At 49.8% G+C, this 20,132-nt stretch overlaps 1 protein-coding gene across 1 annotated transcript; it reads left to right on the top strand.

Moving 5' to 3' along the window:
* Positions 1-684: 684 nt before the first annotated feature.
* Positions 685-17,209, top strand: Rab7b (RAB7B, member RAS oncogene family). Its single transcript, XM_090339932.1, has 6 exons — positions 685-812; positions 6,531-6,602; positions 7,180-7,306; positions 8,357-8,572; positions 13,287-13,412; positions 15,429-17,209. The coding sequence occupies exons 2-6, from the start codon at positions 6,550-6,552 to the stop codon at positions 15,504-15,506; spliced, it is 600 nt and encodes a 199-aa protein (XP_090196058.1). The 5' UTR covers positions 685-812; positions 6,531-6,549; the 3' UTR covers positions 15,507-17,209.
* Positions 17,210-20,132: the final 2,923 nt, after the last annotated feature.

A 20,132-nucleotide genomic window follows, 5' to 3' on the forward strand; every position in this document is an offset into this window, starting at 1 on the left:
AAGGTGTGGTTCCAGGCCTTTCTAAGAGAGGCCCAATCACGGAGTGTCAGCAGCATTTTTAAAGGACAGTTGTGTCCACTGTCTTCCCGGCAGGCCACTCACCCTCACCTTGGAGGTGTTAGGACACATCACACATGCACAAGCCTGCTATGGTGTGGTGTGGGTATGTATGTATGATATGTGTACACGGTGTGTGTGTTGTTACTGTTGTTGTGAGTGTGTGGTGTGTATTTACTGTCTGGGGTGGGTTGGGAATATGGTGTATTTATGTTGAGGTTTGGGAACTATGTGAGAACAGGAGTAAGAACAGGCCCTTTTCCCTCCAGATCGAATCTACAACCCTTGCTTATGGGAACTGACAGATCCACAGGTCCCTTTTATGGGGTGGCTTCCAGTAGCAATGGTAGAAGTTTCTAAAACCAACCAGGGGTTCCTTAGGGAGTCCACAAACAGGGCAAATCATCTCCACAAGCCCTCTTGCTCACAAGACCCCCCCCCAGGCCTTCCGTTCCCCCACCCCCAGGGACCAGAGTCCCTCTAAACAAATTCTAAAGGAGCTCCAAGCCCAGGCAGCTGGGGGCCTAGTTTTCCCATTTCTCCCCACCCCCTCCACCCACACTGCTGAGGTCACCCTGCCCAGCCTCTTTTGCAATTTTCCCAAGTCTGTGCACGGAGGGAGTGGAGACAACCCAGAGGGAAGTGGCCTCTCCCCAAAGCCTTAGCCTGCCAGCGCTCGTGTGGCTGAAACCGTTGCTCCAAGAAGAGAAGAGAAGTCCAGGTCCCCAGTGAGCTCCCACAGGCCCAGCACTGCTGTAAGTGACCTGAGCCTCTGTCCCAGAACTACCTGGGGTTTGGGGGAGGAGTGGTGGCAGGGAGTGCAAGGTTGAATCTAGCAGCTTCAGTCTTTCCATCCAGCCCCAAAGCCCATGCTGCAGAAAGTCTCTGGGCACATTGGCAAGAGAGGACTTCCTCACTTGCCCTGGAGCTGGGGCTCCCACAGGGAGATCCTTCAGGGCCGCCAGCGCCAGATAGGCATGGCTACAGCCAGCTCAGGCAGAGGAGGGTGCTACTGTGCCAAATCCACAGGGCCTGTCAGAAACCAAAGCCCTCCTGGAAGATTGAGTACTGCAGCCATAGAGACAGGGGCATGCGGCTGGAGGGACCAAAGGGCCTCATCAGGGAAAGAACACTCCTCCCTCTTCCTAAATCCTAACTATGTTTCCTGGCAGAGAGCTGCAGCACTCAGGCAGCCAACGAACAGGGTTGGACGGATCTGGCTCTAGTCTCAGCCTGCCTGCCACTAACTAGTTTTGGGGGTTTGTTATTTTTTTGTTGGTGGTGTTTTTTGTTTTGTTTTTGTTTTGCCTTAGAAATGCACTGAGCTATAATGATGTTTTGTAAAGCATCTAATTGCTAGTCATTAGATATTGATAGAAATCATTTCTTGGGGCTCACTACTGAATCCTCCAGCACAGGTGTCCCATGGAAATAGTCATGTAGATGGATCCAGACCTACATTGTGCTGGCATATAGTGGGCATGTGCTAGATACTGAGATGGGTGATGGCTGTTTAGTGGTTGATGGGGGGATGGGGTGGGGGGATGGATACATGCATAGATGACGGATGGTGGATGATGGGCAGATGATGAATGGATTCATGGACAGATGCACAGACAATAGATAAATGACTGCATGATGGGTGGTTGATAGATGAATGATGGACAGATGCATGGATGATAGATAGGTAGGTAGGTAGATAGATAGATAGACAGACAGACAGATAGATAGACAGATGAGAACCAGGCTGTTTGTGGGGGAGCAGGGTACTGAGCATTGGAAGTACTCTCCTGGGCACAATCTACTTTGGGAGTCAGGAGTGATACCCTCAAAGAACTTAAAGAGTCAGAATGCTGGTCCTCCTGACACCAGGGCTGTGGGTGCCTGTCCCAGGGGAAGCAGGTCTGGGCCTGTCAGATTTGGGCAGAGAAGGCAGAGCTGAGAGTGATCCGACAGGCAACAAAGCTTTGTTGTACTCTGAACAGTCTGCCAGTTCCACCCAAACTTTATTCAATGTCTGCAGTGAGGAGGGGCAGGGAAGAGGTGTGTTGGGGGTGAGGGCTGTGCCCGCTGTAGAGTTCTCAGATACCCCTGCTCACCATATCCCTGCTGGCTTTCATGGCACCTCACCCAACACAGATGAGGCAGGAGACTGGGCCTGAACCTGACTGGGACCCATGGAGAGAGGGGACAGATGTGGAAAGGGGAAAGCTAGGCTCTTGCAGGCTCACGACAGGCCCAAGCATGTGGCAACTTACTCAGTAGGTTCCGAGCCATCCTGTAGCGTTGGCAGGCAGGCAAGGCCTGGGCTCCAGCTTGGAGGTGCACCCAGGGAAGTTGGGGAGGCCAGGTAGTCTCAGGCAATGGAAAGTGCTTTCTACAGGGCCTGGGTCTGGGCTGGTGAAGACAGCCCCTGCTTTCCACGCCTGCTGTTCACTCATCCTTCACAGTGGAGATGAGTCAGCCGGCCTCTAGGGGGTGATCAGCTTTGAAGCAAGTGAGTCATCCGAGGGGGAGAGAGGAGGGGGAGGACAGCCATTCCACCACCCAGGCAGAGCAGGGAGGACGTGGGAGGGACCTCAGCCACCAGAGGGCTGTTGGCGATCTGCTTGTGCCAGCCGCTGCCCCCATGCCACTACCCCCGCCCTGAGTCAGCTCTGTCACTATCTGAGGCTGATGACCCTGAACTCAAGGACAGACAGGGCTCTTTTTAAACCGCAGCCTCCACAAACGCCTGCCCTGGGGGAGTGGGAGGGGGCAGGGGCACAGGGACGGGGAGGTAGAGGGAGTAGAGGGGAGTTTAGTGTGACTGAGACAAGTGTTGAGGATCAGGAGACTTTCCCCAGGAGAAATCCATTCCTGGCAGGAGAGCGGAGCATCTGGGTCTGTTTTCCATAAGTGGTAGCACAGAGTGGGAGTGGATTCAGTCACCTTCTAGAACCTTCCAGCAAGTGCCCAGGCTCTCCTCTGGCAGTGCCTTTACACTGTAGCAAAAGTCCAGCAGTGGCCTCCGAACCCTTCTCCCTCTCCTGTTGTTTTGCATTTATCTGGATCTTTCCCAGCCTGGGGCCCTGTGGTGTTACAAGGCTATGACACTTGCTGCCTGCAGAGCAAAGCACAGAGTGAGGTCTGTTCACCCAGGAGTGGAACAGACTTATCAAAGTTAAGAAACACCAATGTCAGTGTCAGCACATACCTGTAATCCCTGCTGCTCCAGGGGCGGAAGTTGGGAGAAACACCAGGCAAAAGTTACAAATCCTCATCTCAACAAACAAGCAAGGCATGGGGATGTGTGGCTGTAATCCCAGCTATAAGGAAGGAACATAGGACTATCAAGATCCAGGCCCAGGGGCCCGGAGTTTGGCCTAGTGGTAGAGTGCTTGCTTAGCATGCACAAAGACCCGAGTTCAATTCCTCAGTACCACATACATAGAAGAAAAGCTGGAAATGGAGCTGTGGCTCAAGTGGTAGAGCTCTAGCCTTGAGAAAGTTCAAGGACAGTGCTAAGGCCCTGAGTTCAAGCCCTATGATTGGGAAAAAAAAAAAAGAGGGATCCAGGCCCAGCCCCAGGAGAAAAATGAATCCTGACCTGAAAAATAAAACAAGAACTAAAGGCTAAACTCAAGTGGCACAGTGCCTGCCTAGCAAGGCCTGGCTCCCAGTCCGGGCTCTAACTCCTATAGTATTTATGATGTCGGAGATGAGTGCTTAACTTCTGCAGATGCCTATTTCTTTTTTTTTTTTTTTTTTTTTTTTTTGCCAGTCCTGGGCTTGAGCTCAGGGCCTGAGCACTGTCCTTGGACTTTCTCAAGGCTAGAGCCCTACCACTTGAGCCTCAGCACCACTTCCGGCTTTTTTTTTTCTATGTGTGTGGTGCTGAGGAATTGAACCCGGGTCTTTGTGCATGCTAGGCAAGCACTCTACCACTAGGCCAAACCCCCGGCCCGCCTATTTCTTTTACCTAATAGTGATACTTCTAAGTGCTGATTTGTGTGTGATGAAGTAGCTAGCTAGTGTTTCTTGAGCACTCCATCAGTGCTAATAAAATGTCTTCTCTCTATGCCTTAGTGCTGAGTACGTCCTAGTAATGGACTAATTCATTTTTTCTCACAGCTGCCTGTGTGTGGTTCATTTGCCTATTCCAGAGCTCTGGGCACAGCGCTAGGCAAATCAGTATTTGCTTATAATCTAGGGGTACACAGTCACATTCCAGCCTCCATATGGAGCAGTATAGGGAGTCTGCATTCCTAGCCAAGTCCCACAGCTCCTGCTTACCGGTCCCATTCCCTCTGCTCTCAGTGGCTGCCTGCCTCTGCCTCCTCCAGATCTCAGTGCTTCACTGACGTCACCAAATCAGTGTCTCGTGTGTGCCCCAGGTTCTGGTGCATGTGGATTGCATGGTTTCCAAGTCAACAGGACCCAGCAGAGCTTTCTCTGACCTTCCATTTATCCCTGGCCCATCTATGCACTGCAGTATGTCCCTGGGTGAGTTACAAGGGACTCACCTCACGGAGCCTTGGGGTGTCCCTTTGGGACTGCAGCAAGAGCCATGAGCTCTAAGGAGCACCCAGTGCAGTACTGGTTCCTTTTCTACCTCTTCCTGCCTTTCTGTGGTTCTGGCTCACTAAAACATTGTCTAGAGGGCTGAGAATTTGGCCTAGTGGTGAAAGTGCTTGCCTAGCATGCGGGAAGACCCGGGTTTGATTCCTCGGTACCACATACATAGAAAAGAGCTGGAAGTGGTGCTGTGGCTCAAGTGGTAGAGTTCTAGCCTTGAGGAATGCCCAAGGACAGTGATCAGGCACTGAGTTCAGTCCCCATGACTGGCAAAAAAAAATTAAAAAGTAAAACATTTTCTAGGGTTTTGTTTGTTTGTCTGTATTTGTTTCGATTCAACAAATCTGGTTACAAGTAGTACATTTTGGACAGGTTTGTAAAACAAAGATAAGGCATTCCAGGAAACAACATCACCTGTGCTTAGACACCCATACTTTCCAGGGGCTATTACCCTGTGAGGTGCCACATGGCTATGATATGCCAGCTTCAGTTCCTACCTTCAGTGCCCATCCTCTCCCTGTCTGGAGAGTAGGAAATGTTTTCTGATGAGTGAGTAAATGAGTGAATGAATGAATGAATGAATGAATGGAGTAGGGTATCCACAGCCCTTCTTTAGCTTACTTCCTCTCTAGTCTCCCTTTCTCATTCTTCCCTGAAGCAAAGCGAAACCACTTTCTTCCTTCTTTATTCTGAGTTTGTCTACTGCGTTCCTTCCCTAAGACATTGCATCCCCAACACCTGTCTCATTTCTTCAGTACCCGCCCCCCACATATTTTCATCACCACCTCTTTAGCAGCCGACACTGTCTCTTGTGGCTCTGGGAGGTTGAACTCAGGGTTTGAGTGCTGTCCCTGAGCTTTTGTGCTCAAGGCTAGCACTTTGCCACTTGAGTCACAGCTCTACTTCCAGCTTTTTGGGGGTGGTTAATCGGAAATAAGAATCTCATGGACTTTGCTGTTCACAGTGGCTTTGAACCACCGTCCTCAGATCTCAGCCTCCTGAGTTGCTAGGATTATAGGCATGAGTCATGGGCAGCTAGCTAGGACTCCATTTCAATGGCTGCTTTGTTCATAGTGTACCATGACTTAACCCCTTCGTTACTGTCACATGTTTACAAGCAATACTGTGAAGAATGTTCTTGAACAAGACTCTTTGTTCTTGATTAGTAAATACTTTCTTGGAGCAAATTCCTAGAAGTAGAAGTCAGGAAGATTTTTAATGTTCTCAGCACTTGCTGCCAGGTAACTTTGTAGAAACATGAATCCATCTGTCTCCCACAACGTGGCCCACGGGAGGCCCACCCTCCCGTGCCCAACCTCTGGGCTGTCCCAACAGCAAATCCCAGGTCCTGCCTCTTCCAGTACTGCCCTCTACCCCTGGCACCAGGCTAGACTGTATTCAAGGCCTGTGCTCCATCTCATCCTGCCTTCTTGGCACTGCAGAACTGTGTCCCAAAGCAGGGCTGAGAGTAAAGGGTGAGTGAGTTGCCTGTCCTGTGGTCTCAGGCCTTCCAGCCTTGGGGACATGGCCAGGAAAAGAAAAGGGAGGGTATAAAAAGATTGCTGGATGGCCGGGAGTTTGGTCTAGTGGTTAAAGTGCTTGCCTAGCCTGCACGAGGACCCGGGTTCGATTCCTCGGTACCACATACATAGAAAAAAAAAAAAGCCAGAAGTGGTGCTGAGGCTCAAGTGGAAGAGCTCTAGCCTTGAGAAAGTCCAAGGACAGTGCTCAGGCCCTGAGCTCAAGCCCAGGACTGGCAAAAAAAAAAAAAAAAAAAAGATTGCTGGATCTGGGGGCTGTTTCTGACTGAGCATAGCTTCACCTGGGTCCTGGGCCCAGGGCAGAGATCTGCCTATTGAAAAGGGCCAACCTCAGTGACAACGGCCAGTACTGTGATGACCTCTGTTTCTCTACAGACTCTGAAGCCCCTTCTTCATGAATCCCCGGAGGAAGGTGGACTTGAAACTCATTATTGTTGGAGCACTTGGGTAAGTCAAGATCAGCTTGGGTGTGGGGCTACAAACAGCCTCTCACCATCCCCAGGGCCTGCCCTGAGCCAGTACCTCTGCCTAGGACCCGCTCCCACCCCCTACCTTGCTAAGAAGTGCAGCCCCCCTCCCCCCAGGTCAAAGCTTCAATGGAAGAAAAACAAGCCGGTCCTAGCTTGGCTGTAACTTGCTGCCTGAGCCATTCCATCCATGGGCGCTCTCCTAATTTCATACTCAAGAAGTCACTAAGCATTGTTCTGCAATATTCAGCCTTCTCTAAACTTCTCTGCTCACTCTGATTGGTTTCTGCTTCCAGAACCATCTCCTAGACCCTTGCTTCTTCCAGTGTGGTCTCTGGACCACTGATGGTAGAAAGTCAGAATGTCAGAGAGCCAGCAGTTCTAAGGTCTGGTTGCAAACTCAGCATGGCACAGGTGTGTGTGTGTGTGTGTGTGTGTGTGTGTGTGTGTGTGTGTGTGTGTGTGGAAAGAGAGAGAGAGAGAGAGAGAGAGAGAGAGAGAGAGAGAGCACGAGAGAGACACGGGTGTGCTTACCTCCCGCTGGGGTTTTTCCTCAGGGTGGGGAAGACCTCCCTCCTTCACCAATATGTGCACAAGATGTTTTACGAGGAATACCAGACCACACTCGGTGCCAGCATTCTCTCCAAGACCATCACACTGAATGACACAACCTTAAAGCTCCAGGTGAGCCAGCCTTCTTCAACCTAGACATATCAGAAAAGGGCCCACTTTCCCTGGACATAGCATAGCATATGCCCAGGCTGTAGAACGGTCTAGAGTAGAAATCAGTGAAGTCCACCTCATGAGCTAAACCCAGTCATGGGCATAGCCTCACCCACTGGCTTACTTTCTGTCTTTTGGCAAGAGTATGGCCTATGAAGTCAAACGTGTTTATTATTAATATGTTAGTGTCTGATGTAGAAGGAAGATGATGCATTCTGGATTTAGGAGAATGAGACCCTGGTCCTCTGGAAGACTTGGCAGCCATTTTGGGAAAAATCACTCCAAAGCCCAAACGTCCAGTTCTGTCCTGTGGGTACCACAACCCCCACTCTGATAACTCGAAAGAAAAATGTGAGTTCAGAAATGAAGGTGCAGGGCCAGGAGTTTGGCCTAGTGGTTAAAGTGCTTGCCTAGCATGCATGAAGACCCGGGTTCGATTCCTCGGTAACACATATAGGAAAAAAAAAAGCCGGAAGTGGTGCTGAGGCTCAAGTGGTAGTGCTCTAGCCTTGAGAAAGTCCAAGGACAGTGCTCAGGCCCTGAGCTCAAACCCAGGACTGGAAAAAAAAAAAAAAAAGAAAAAAAAGAAATGAAGGCGCAGTCGAGCCTCCATGGCTCACGCCTGTAATCCTGGCTACTCAGAAGGCTGAGATCTGAGGATCTCAGTTCAAAGCCAGCTCAAATAGAAATGCTGTCCATGAGACTCTTACCTCTACCAAACCACTCAGAAAAAGCTGAAAGTGGCGCTGTGGCCCAAGTGGTAGAACACTAGAAATTCAAGGATAGCACCTAGGCTCTGAGTTCAAGTCCAGGACTGAAACACCACCAACAACAAAAGTGAAGTCATTTGCAGGGTATCAGGCACTACTGTGAAGATCTCACGATGCTCGTGGGCAGAGGACCAGGGCTCTCTCTACCCACAGAAGGGAGATTCCGTATCAGGTGACGTGCCCGGACCGCCCTCCAGCCAGTCCTCACAGCTCCGCGACCCGGCTCTTCTTCTCCCTCCAGATCTGGGACACAGGCGGTCAGGAGCGGTTCCGTTCCATGGTGTCCACCTTCTACAAAGGCTCTGACGGCTGCATCCTGGCATTTGACGTCACTGACCTGGAGTCCTTCGAAGCCTTGGATATCTGGCGGGGTGATGTTCTAGACAAGGTCATCCCCACGGAACTGTCTTACCCCATGGTGGTGCTGGGGAACAAAATCGACCTGGCAGATCGGAAGGTACTGCTCATTGATTCACTCAACAAACTTTATACCATGGTCTACTGTGTGCCTGGTGCTGTGGTAGTTTCCGCATAAACTAGAGCTGAATCTGACTTGGTCCGTACTTCAGAAATTCCAGTCTAGCCGGGTGCCAGTGGCTCATGCCTGGAATCCTAACAACTCAGCAGGCTGAGAGCTGAGAATCACAGTTCAAAGCCAGCCCAGGCAGGAACATTAGTGAGCCTCATCTCCAATTAACTACCAAGAAAAAAAAGAAGTGGAGGTGTGGCTCAAATGGTAGACTGCCGGCCATGGGTGAAAAAGTTCAGGGACAACACCCAGACCAGGCCAGGTACACTGAGGGGGGGATGGGGGAGTCACACCTATAATCCTAGCTACTCAGGAGGCTGAGATCTAAGGATCACAGTTCAAAGCCAGCCCAGGCCTGAAAGTCTGTGAGACTCTTACCTCAAATTAGCCACCAAAAAACCAGAAGTGGCGCTATAACTCAAGTGGTAGAGTGGTAGCCTTGAGCTGAAGAGCTCAGACCCAGAGTTCAAGCCCCACAACTGACAAAAAAAAAAAAAAAGAATTCCAGTCTAATTGTAAATATAGATACTTGAAGAGACAACAACAGGGAAAAGGTGATGATAGAGATGTACATTGGAAATTTGTGGACATACCAAGGGCTGTATACCCAAATCAACATAGGAGAAGTGAGTTCCAGGCTGAGAACTGAAGGTCAACGGGGAAGGCCTATTAAGATATCCGTGGGGACAGGAATCAGAAATGGGTATTAATTGGTGGAACAGTATTATGTCCAGTCAAGAGAGATTTGCAGTCATAAATTCTTATGATCCATGTTTCCTGAGAAGGTAACAGCCTTTCACTAGCTAACAACACTTGTCAGGGTCGTGGGTTAACCAGGTGACAATGGCTTCCTCCAGACCCCCAGCAATCCGCTGTGTGGGCATTGACCTAGTCATTCACAGGGCTGTTGCCTGGAGAGCTCTTCCCATCTTTGCCTGCTACTGAGGAAGGAGGTAAAGGATGCCCTGTGCCAAACAAAGCCTCAATGCCACCTGAAAGAGCTGTTTGAACCAAGTTCTCTCTTATATTTCCCAAACACAGAAATAGCAAGAATGGAATCGTAGTGCTTGAATTCTGGTTTTACAATGGTTCAGATGGAGAATTGAGCCATGATATCAGGAAGTGTGTTGATAGCTCTTAGATGAGGGGGTGGAGAGGAAGGGAGAAGAAAGAGGGATGGGGTGCTTCCAAGCATGTGGCCACCTGCAGAGAGGAAAGTCACCTGCCTGGAGAAGGCCCGTTTCATTGGGAGGTGTCTCTGGAGAGGACAAGCAGACTTTGGAAATCTCGGAGAAGTTCTTGGCAGAAACCCCAGCTGTATATAGGGGGGTGGAAACTAAACGTGGATTCTAAGTAGACCCATCCCCAGGCTTCAATAATAACCCAAGTGCCAAGTTCATGGCTGCCTCCCTTTCTTTTCCCCATGGACCAGCCGCAGGGGAGAACCTCATGCTAGTCTTCCTCTCCCCACCCCCGCACTTGAGCCAGGAACTCTGGGGGAGGGTCCTGGCTGAGCTGAGCAGGAAGAGGGGAAGTGATCAGCCAGCAGAAACTGTTCAGCATCAGCTGACCTGGTTCTACCGTCCTGCTATGATCTCTGGGTGTAGCGGGTGTGGCGAGCTCTTCTGTGGCCACTCATATGGATCCTTAATTAGAGAACAGCATCCTGTCCCATCTAAAGATCTTGTGTTTTCCTCATCTCAGCCTCATAGCCCCAGCCTGGCTGTCCCTCTGTGAAATCCACAGCCTCCACACAAAGAACTCACGAAGCCCAGCTCTGCTCCACAGCAGGGAGCCAAGAGGGGAGCAGGTAATCTCTGCTCTCAGATGTCAAGTGTCTGCCAAGCTCCACCATGCTTGTCCTTGGCACACATCAGTGCCTTCTTCTGAGGGACAGAGAACATAACACGGATTTTGGGGTGGAAGGAAACGATGAGGCTGTTGGCCTCCCTAAGTGACAGGCTGGAAAGGGCCACAGTTTCCCTGCTCAGTATTTGTGTGTACGCACGCGTGTGTGTGCACAGACTGGGGTTTGAACTCAAGGCCTGGACACTGAACTTTAGCTTTATTTGCTCAAGGTTGATGGTCTACCACTTGAGACACAACTCCATGTCTGGCTTTTTTCTGCCTTTGAACCGTGATCCTCCCATCTCAACCTCCTGAGTAGTTAGGTGATTGTAGACATGAGCCACCTGCACTCAAGGAAAAGAAATATTTATTTAAAAACACATTTGTAGATTTGGGATGATGAGAAAGTTCTGAAGTTAAGTGTTGTTAATGATTGCAATTTACTTAATGCCCCTCAATTATATGCTAAAACTGGCTGAAATGCTAAATTATATGTGAATTGTGATCACAATTCACACACATCATTATTTAAAGAAACTGCTGATAACTTTTTAAAGGAATTCCTCCTACCTGTACAGAAGGTAATAGTGGAAAATGCTAGTTTATTAGTACTCTGCATTCATTCTCAAGGACATAAATTCTCCTTGTGCATAGGAGGTAATTTCCAATTTACCACCTATGAGTACTGACAGATCATAGAACTGAGATCATGTTATTCTTAGTAATTTTCTGTCTGTCCGTCTGTGTGCATGCTCACATGTGTGCATGCCAATCCTAGAGCTTAAACTTAAGACCTTGCATTTTTGCTTAGCATTTTTGCTGGTGCTCTATCACTTGAGCCACATTCCTAGTTCTGGCTTTTTGCTGATTAATTGGAAATAAGAATAGCAGACTTTCCTGGCCAAAATGGGTTCAAACCATGGTCCTCAGATGTAAGCCTTCTGACTAGTCAGGATTACATGGGTAAGCCATCAGCCCCCAGCTCTTAATAATTCTTAGTACTTGATTGCTGCTTTTAGTGATGACTTAATGGATTACTACTTAAAATTAAGCATGCTAATTTTAAACTTACATAAGCAGTCACTTTAAATACATTTAGGTAGAATAGCATCACAAATAACATAATGTGAACTAGCCCAACTTCATTAAAAATTTGATCTCCAATGAATGTGCAAAACTGAAAATATTCATAGCTCATTGTTAACCCCCCCCAAAGGGAAACTCATGGAAGCTACAACTTGTAAAATTTTCATGGAGCCCATATCCCCAAATGCCACATCCTGAATTGATTGCCAGAGCCTAAGCTATAAATAACTTTTGTGCTTCATAAATAAAAGATAAGGTGATTCCAAAAGTCATAAAACCATAGCTGCAGTGGTGATAACGAAAAATCTGTCTTCAGTGGCCTTCTTCCCAAGCCGACTCTGAGGGTGGGCTGGGTAGAGAAAACAGGAAAGGAATTATCTGCAACATAGTCTCAATGGAGACCTGGCAGTATACATCCAATTTTCTCCTAAGACCAAACAGAGAAGGGCAGGGCCATACAAGACCATCACTCTGCCCAGGAGACTCATCATATCTAGGGGAAGAGTTCACAGAGACCAAGAGCAGGCAGGCCTCCTAGCTTCTCGTGCCTGAAAATACAAGCAATCTACTGCTTCCTGGAGAAATGGTCACTTTATACCATTTTACTCACTTCCATGTTTACAGCAACTCCTAAACTCCTAGAACCAGCCTCCTTAAATGCACAGCACCTGCAGAGGTGAGGCCTGCACAGGCGGCCAGACATGAAACAAACATAAATATTAAAAAAAATCCAAGTCAAGACTTGGTCCTCAAATACTTTGATAGATAGAAAATCCTTGAGCACTGTGGATGCTATTAAGGCATAAGGTGTGTTCATGTCTAACAATTATCTGTTTGTTACTGGGGAAAAAAACAACCCCCCCCCCCCCCGGCCCCGGCCCCACCTATAAGTTACACGGATCATTTTTTTACGTGCTGTACCTTGGGTCTGCTCAGCCAGCATAGGGACAGGCTGGGCCACTGTCCATTATGGCCCCCTCCCTTTGAAAGGACTTGGAGTCAATGCCCAGGTCTTAGGAGGACAGGAAGTGCAAGGAGTTCTAATTCTACCAGACTTGTGCTGGAATCCTGCTCAGCCACATATACTCTGGGGTTCCATTCTCCAGGCCTCAGTCCCCTCATCTAGATGTGAATCAGGGCCCAAAATACCATAGTGTAGATTCTTGTTGAGCACTTAAGAGAAAACTTGCAGACAGCGCTCAGTAAATGAGAGTGGTGAGGAGATGCTAATGATGGGAAGTGTGGTAAAATTCGGAAGGTGATGAGGGTGGCGATGGTGGCGAGGATGGTGAGGATGGGATTGTCACAGTCTGTTTTGTTGTTAATAGAAATTCCGGGGCTGGATAATTTATGAAGAGCACTGGTTTATTTGGGCTCAGAAGTCCTAATCGAGCATGAGATGCGAGCCCCATGCTGCGCTGACTCCTGGCAGAAAGGGGATGGGCAGGGAGAGGACGAAAAGGGAGCAAGCCTGGAGTCTCACTTTTGGACAACCCATCCTCAGAGGAGCAATCCAATCCCAAGAGCAAGTGTGACACCCAGCCGAACCCCTCTCCACGGCCCCATCCCTCCTGGTACTGTCACCCCGGGACCGGCTTCTGCCTGTGTTTTGGAGAGGACAGGGCGCACCCCAAACGTAGCCATGACGACAGTGGTGTGGGTGGCTGGGAGGATGGCACGGGGCAGTGATCCCTCCCCCCTCTCTCAGGTGTCTCAGGAGGTGGCCCGGGGCTGGTGTAGAGAGAACAACATGCCCTACTTCGAAGTCAGTGCCAAGAATGACACCAACGTGGTGCAGGCCTTCGAGGTGCTGGCTGGCCAGGCTCTGATGCGGGTGAGTGGCCCCCCTGAGCCATGTCCCTGGGAATGTGCAGAAAAGAGCAATGGGGGGGGGGTAGTGTGGGGATGTGTCAGGGGACAGGGTATGTGTTATCTTAGTGACCTCATTGCAAGGGAGCCCAGAAGTCCTGGCATCACACGTTCAGAGACATAAATGCTCCAGTTCAATCGCTGGTGGTCCCCATCCACCAGCTACCAAGATCCTTCAGGGAGCATCTGAAAATCCAGATCGGAGCCTCACTCCGAAGCCACAGCAGATCAGAAGCCCCACAGGGCCAAGCATTTGCCCAGGTGGTGCTGACAACCTCCAATAGAAAGAGGACTGGCCAGAGACCCCTTGCTGGGATGCCCAGCCAGCAGTGGGCATGCGAGCCCAGCACTGACAGGGGTGGCTGGAGTGATGGAAGCACGGCTACTAGAAATAGTCAAGACTTGGGGAAGGGAGGAGCAGACTTGGTGATGGAGCACAGGACCAACTCAACCAGTAGGGGAGGGAAGGGAGGAGGCAGGGCAGCAGGGACTGAAAGCTGTCTAGAGGCAAGTTCAGGGCTCCAATGCCATTATTCTGTTTATGTGCTGGTTCCTGGGCCTTGAACACAGAGCCTGGGTGCTGTCCCTGAGCATTTTTGCTCAAGGCTGGCACTCTACAATTTGAACCACAGCTCTACTTCTGGGTTGTTAATGGGAGATAACAGTCTCATGAACTTTCCTGCCCCCACTGGCTTGAAGCTATGATCCTCAAATCTCAGCTTCCCAAGTAACTGGGATTACATGCCCTAGTCCCCACCTCCACCCCCTCCCCTCCCCAAGCATGGGGTACTAGTTCTTTTTTAACTTCCCTTCTTGGTGAAAGAGTAGATTGTGCCTCCTCTTGAGGAGCCAAAGCCACAGCAAAGGGAAGGATTGCAGGGTCCCTTGAGAGAGAAATCCTGAAAAGCCCATAGCCTTGAGGAAGAACCCTCACTATCCTATCCTACCTTCAGAACCATCACACCTGTGTGATGCAGCAGGGCCTTCCCTGGATCCCAGTTGGTGTGGGAGAGAGGGAGGGAGGCAGAAAAACCAAGAAGAGACTTCGTGAGCCTGCAGAGATGAGGGCCCTGCACTCAGGAAGGACAGAGGATCCTCGGGGCTCTTTCAGGTTCTCAGAAGAGGAAGGGAAGGTTAGGGGGTGTGGGACATGTATAGGGAGCGTTCTCCAGCAGAAACAAAGAATGAGCCATCATTGTTTCCATCTGAATCAAAATGTCACCTCAGTTCTCCCTTCTGGTGAATGGAAAGGATGAGACCTGACTGTAGTTCAGGAGGCCTGGCTTCAAAATCCAGGCACTCAACTACTCTGAGCTTCTGGGAAGAGGAGGGGAACTGAGGAGAAAGAATAGGGTAAGAAATCAGTGGCTTCCCCTTTGGGCCTCAGTTTCTCAACTGTACCATAGATAATGAAAGAAAATGACAAGCCTGCCCCAAGCCATTAAGCAGAGAAAAGGACTGAGCTCTATGGCTTCTACCTGTAATGCCAGCTACTTAGTAAGGATAAGAGACCCGAGGAACCAGTCTAACCTGGTCACCAGTTAATGACACCTCCTCTCTAGAAAGGAAGGTGGACTTGGTGGTGCAGCTACTCAGGAGATGAAGGGAAGAGGACTGTGGTCTGAGGCTAGTCTAAGCAAAAACAGGAGAACCTACCTGGGGTGGGGCGGGGGGAACTACAGCAAAAAAATTTAAATGTTGGAAATGGAGCTGAAGTGGTAGTGCCTGCCTAACAAGTGTGAGAGCCTAAGTTCTAATCCCAGGAAGAGGAAGAGGAGGAAGAGGAGGATGAGGAGAAGAGGAGGAAGAGGAAGAGGAGGAGGCGGAGGAGGAAGAGGAGGGGGAGGAGGAGAGGAGGAAGAAAAGGAAGAAGAGAAAGAGGAAGAGGAAGTGGAGAAGGAGGAGGTAGAAGAAAAGTAGGAACTTCGATCTTTGCTCTTTGATCTCAGCCCCAATCACTAACTCTTCTTTCCTTCCTCAGTACCAAGGCATCCTAGAAAATCACCTCATGGACTCCATCAAGCTCTCACCAGGCCAACCAAGGAGCAGGTGTTGCTGATGTCCAGATTGGGCTCAGGATGCCCAGAGCCTGCTCATCCCAGGCTTGAATCCCCTCCTCAACTGCCTGCCCATGTCCAGCTTGTAAGCAAGAGACTCTGCAGCTGGAGCTCTTGCTCATCTCTGAACCCAGAATCAGAGCAGCCTGTGCCTGCGCTGATTGCAGAGAGGACAGGGCTGGGTCCTTAGGGGCCTGGATGAAGCCTAGAATGTCCTGGGTAAACCTGGGCCCTGGAGGAATCTCAGGAGACTTGATGGTTTCTGCTGTCCACTGATGACCTCCTCAAACACAGTCCTGCTCCCGATACTCATCTCTGCAGATAAGCCCCCTCACCCTGCCCTCAGATCCACAGACACAGCTTTGGACAAATGAAGCAGCTCCACATTGTTCAGCAATCCAGCCAAGAAGCATGGGTGTGGAATCCCCACCCAGGGCCTGGGCCTGCCTCCCCTTCCAGGAGAGGCCAGAAACTCCCCTCTGCTTCCTCCTTTCCCAAGGGTGTTTATGTGTTAAATGGTGGTGACAGGTGCCCTGGATGGAGCAGATTATTGTTTGGGGGCCCAAAAGCTGCACTGACATCTCATTTGCTATTGTTGATATGCATTCGTTTCTTCCTTCAACAATTATCTGTAAGTGCCTGTCTTGTGCATTACACTGAGGTCCTGTGACAAACAGGAGGGAGAGAGGCCACAAACCACAGCATGGGAGCAGCTGTTCCCAAAGAGCAGGTAAACACCACACACGAAGTGAAAATGGGACACAAAGTAGTCCAGAAAGTCTGCCCCAAGGAGCTCACATTTGACCTTGAGAGCAGCTGCTACCTGGAAGCTGCAGGAAGAGCATTTCGTGGAACAGAATAGCAAAGCCAGGCCCTGAGGTGGAGAGCCAGCTTTCTGTAGGCCAGGGACAGTGAAAGGGTATTCGTTTTCAAAGCTGCTATCTTGAAAAGGCCAGAGGCCCAGTTCTCCCAGGGGGTCAAAGTGTTCCAAGGATTAGCCACTAGAGGGCAGCAGGGCTCCTTGCGTGCAGGCTGATCAGCTCAGGCAGCACAGGAAATTCCACCCAGGACAATGATCAAAGCTCTGGGTGTGGTGAGATTTGTAAAAGAAAAAAAAAATCAATACCTCAAAAAAAAAACTGGCCAAGAAAATTGCCAGGGACTTGACTCAGGGTGACACTGGAGAGAAATAGTAGAAGAGCCAGATGACCTCATGGAGCCTCTCTCCCTGAGAACCCTAAGGCCCCCCTCTTCTCTTCTGGCTTGAGATAGCACAGCTATGGCGACCCCGCCCACAGGAGGTGGACAAGGTGAGCTTTCAGGGCCTCCAATGGCCAAGTTGATGCCCACCACAGACATGGCTCTCATCTTCCCTTCTGGAGCTCCGAGCAGAACTGGGGGTGCTAGCTGATGACCAGATGGCAGATGGCTCCAAGGATCTGCTTACTGGGGTCAGGGACCCCGGGTGTTAGGAGCAGCTTCTTCCACCCTTCCCACCTAGCTCAGGAGTGTGGTGGTAGAGTGCACCCACTGTCACCCCATCTGTGTCCTTCAGGGGTGCCTCCTCCATATGGATGGCATTTTTGCGTATACAGTGGCTACATGGGAGCCAGTCAGAGTGCACAAGGACTGTACTGTGGAACTGTGCCTATCATCTTGGGGACAGATGGACCACTTCTAAATACGCACAAATAATAAACATGTTTTTGCCCTTTGTGAAGCAGCATTCTCCTTGGTCCCTGATTTCACTTTCTTCACTTTCCATTACTCATAGGCGACTATGGACCAGAACAATTTAACTGAACATTTCAGAAAGAAACAGTTTATTACTTGGAAATCGTGCGACAATCTGAGTAGTGTGATGAAACCTCACTCATCCCACCCAGGACGCGAATCTCCCCTTCATCCAGTTTATCCACCCCATGTTTATACAACATGCTAGATCCAGTTATCATTTAGTCACTCACTCATCAGATCGAGGGCTTGTGGGTAAGTAATCTTTGCACAGGAGCCTGAACTGTCACCACAGTAGGCCATTTCCTGACTGTATCTCATCACACAGACACCATCTCCTCTCCTCTCAGCACCGCGAGATATTGGAAATATACCCTTTATTAGTTGCACACCCTTCATTACATTCTATTGCTGCAACTCTTATTTTATTATCAGCTGTTAATCTTTTGCTATGCTTTATTTGTAAATTGAACTTTATCACATGTATGTGTGTAAAGAAGGAGCATCATATATATCAGTTTTAGTATTATCCACAGTTTCAGCCATCCGTGGAATGTCTTGGAATGAATTTCCTGAGGATAATAACCATCTTTGCTTTAAAAAAAATTGTTATTGTGAAGTGGGGCTGTGGCTCCAGGGGTAGGGCAGTAGCCTTGAGCTGAAGAGCATCCAGGCCCAGAGTTCAAGCCCCATGACCCACAAAAAAAATTGTAATTATAAAGATGATATATACAAAGGGGTTATAATTACATAAGTCAGATAAAGGGTACTTTTCTTGTGGACAATGTTATCCTTTCCTTCACTCTCTATATTTGCTTATTAAATTTAAAAGATATCTGCAGTTCCAAATGTAAGTGAGCCAGGCATTGGTGGTTCACACCTGTAATTCTAGCTACTCAAGAGTCTAAAATCTGAGGATTAAGGTTGTAAGCCAGGCCAGGCAGAAAAATCTATGACATTCTTATTTCCAAATTTCCCATGAGGGAAAAATGTCAAAAATGGGGCTGTGGCTCAAATGGTGTGACAGCCTTGAGCAAAAAAGCCAAGTGAGAACACAAGGCCCTGAGTACTAGCACACACACACACACACACACACACACACACACACTCACACACTAATATTAAGAATTTCAAGACAGCAACAACAGAGCCTTCTATCAAGGATAGTCCCTCCTCCCGGAAGCTGGTCACTGTCCATGAAGTGAGTATCCAGAGCCCTCCAAAATGAGGGCTTGAAGGAGAAACTGGTTAGTTGTCAAGAGCAGAATCATGTTAGAATTTGGCCCTAGGCTCATGCCACTCACTTTGCACTTTCAATGAACACAACCTGGACAGAGGGCTCCAGATGAGGAGGGGGTGAGTTGAGGGGCTGAGGGCCCACAGCATCTGTGCCTCCCAATTAGGGGACCTGTGACCAGTCCCCAGGGCAGAGCAAACTTCTGAGTCTGAGCAAGGACCCCAGTTCTCACCTTAGGAGGTGGGGGCACTGAGGCCTGTGACTTGAACCTGCCACAGTGCCCTCCCCCCTGGGACCTGCCTGCTTCATGGCCCTTACTTCAGAGAAACCTCAAACCAACAAGATGCCTCTGCCCTGCTGCCAAGAAAAGCATCCAGGCCAGGGCTCGGGGTGGCACATATGCCCTTGAGGCCTGGGACAAACAGAGCCAAATCTTATCACCATATAATCCTGGTCTGGGTGGCTGGGTGCCATACTTCCTAGGAGAGTTGGGGAAATGTAGTCTGATGCTTGCTTCCATGAGAGGACCTCAGGCCTTGCTGCAGGCAGGGCCATCTGACCAGCCCTCCCGGCCCCCAACCATGGCAGCTCCTCCACCTGCTCCCCAAAGCCAGGCAGTGCAGCTCCTCAGGGACCTGGGCTACAGAAAGTCAGCTCAGGGGGGCAGTGACTGTACCAGGATGGCAGGTATACAATGGTGTGTGTGTGTGTGTGTGTGTCTGTGTGTGTGTGTGTGTGTGTGTGTGTGTGTGTGTGTGAAATGCTGGTAGTAGACAAGTATGAATGGGGGGTAGGGGAGATAGATGTGCAATGTATTTAGCATGCATAGCACGCACGAGCATGTGTGTGTGTGTGTGTGTACTTATATAGGAAGGGGGACTTAGAGGTGTGTGCAGCCAGGAAGTGGCTCGCCATTATGTGCCAAGTGGCTCATGCTCCTGATCCTAGATATGCAGGAGGCTGAGATCTGAGAATCATGGTTCATAGCCAGCCCCAGGCAGGGAAATCAGTGAGATTCTCATCCCCCAAAAGCCAGAAGTGGAGCTGTGGCTCAGTGGTCGAGCATGAGCCTCCCCACTTGATCTAAAGACAGCACCCAGACCCCGAGTCCAAGCCACAGTAGTGACACAAATAAACAACAAAAACCAAAGAGACAATGGTTAAGATGAAGGTCAGCATAGGATAAGAAGTAGACAACTGCTAAGATGAAGGTCAGCATAGGATAAAATGTGATGAGGATGCTGGGGACAGGACACGGCTGAGAGCCTCGCCTGCATCTAGGAATCCACAAGAGGGCACTGATGTCCTTCTTCCCCTCCTCCCCCCCGGTCCAGCTCCAGCCCAGTCTGCCATTGTCTCCACCATGCTTCCTCCTACCACTACTCTCCTCACCCTGGGCCTCAGCACCTCCCACCCCCACCCTACTGCCTTCCTTCTTCTCCCTTCTCCCCCACCCCCTGCCCTGCCTACATTTGTAGGGCCCCATTTGCACAACCATGAGAACAGAAGGTCTCCACCCCAAGCCACTGCTGGCATCTTGGGCCTCAGTTCCCTCAATGCTCCAAAGAAAGAGGTTCAGCTAAGACAGAGCCCAGACCCTGAGTTCAAGCCCCAGTATTGGTACACAAATAAAAAGGGAGGAGGGAAGGGAAGGAAG

This window comes from Megascapheus bottae, chromosome 10, assembly GCF_031878675.1.
Source record: "Megascapheus bottae isolate mThoBot1 chromosome 10, mThoBot2.hap1, whole genome shotgun sequence".
NCBI lineage: Eukaryota > Metazoa > Chordata > Mammalia > Rodentia > Geomyidae > Megascapheus > Megascapheus bottae.

Coding starts and splice junctions, on each gene's coding strand:
- Rab7b (XM_090339932.1), top strand. CDS start 6,550: ATGAATCCCCGGAGGAAGGTGGACTTGAAACTCATTATTGTTGGAGCA. Junction 7,307..8,356: donor ACACAACCTTAAAGCTCCAG/GTGAGCCAGCCT, acceptor TTCTCCCTCCAG/ATCTGGGACACAGGCGGTCA. Junction 8,573..13,286: donor TCGACCTGGCAGATCGGAAG/GTACTGCTCATT, acceptor CCCCTCTCTCAG/GTGTCTCAGGAGGTGGCCCG.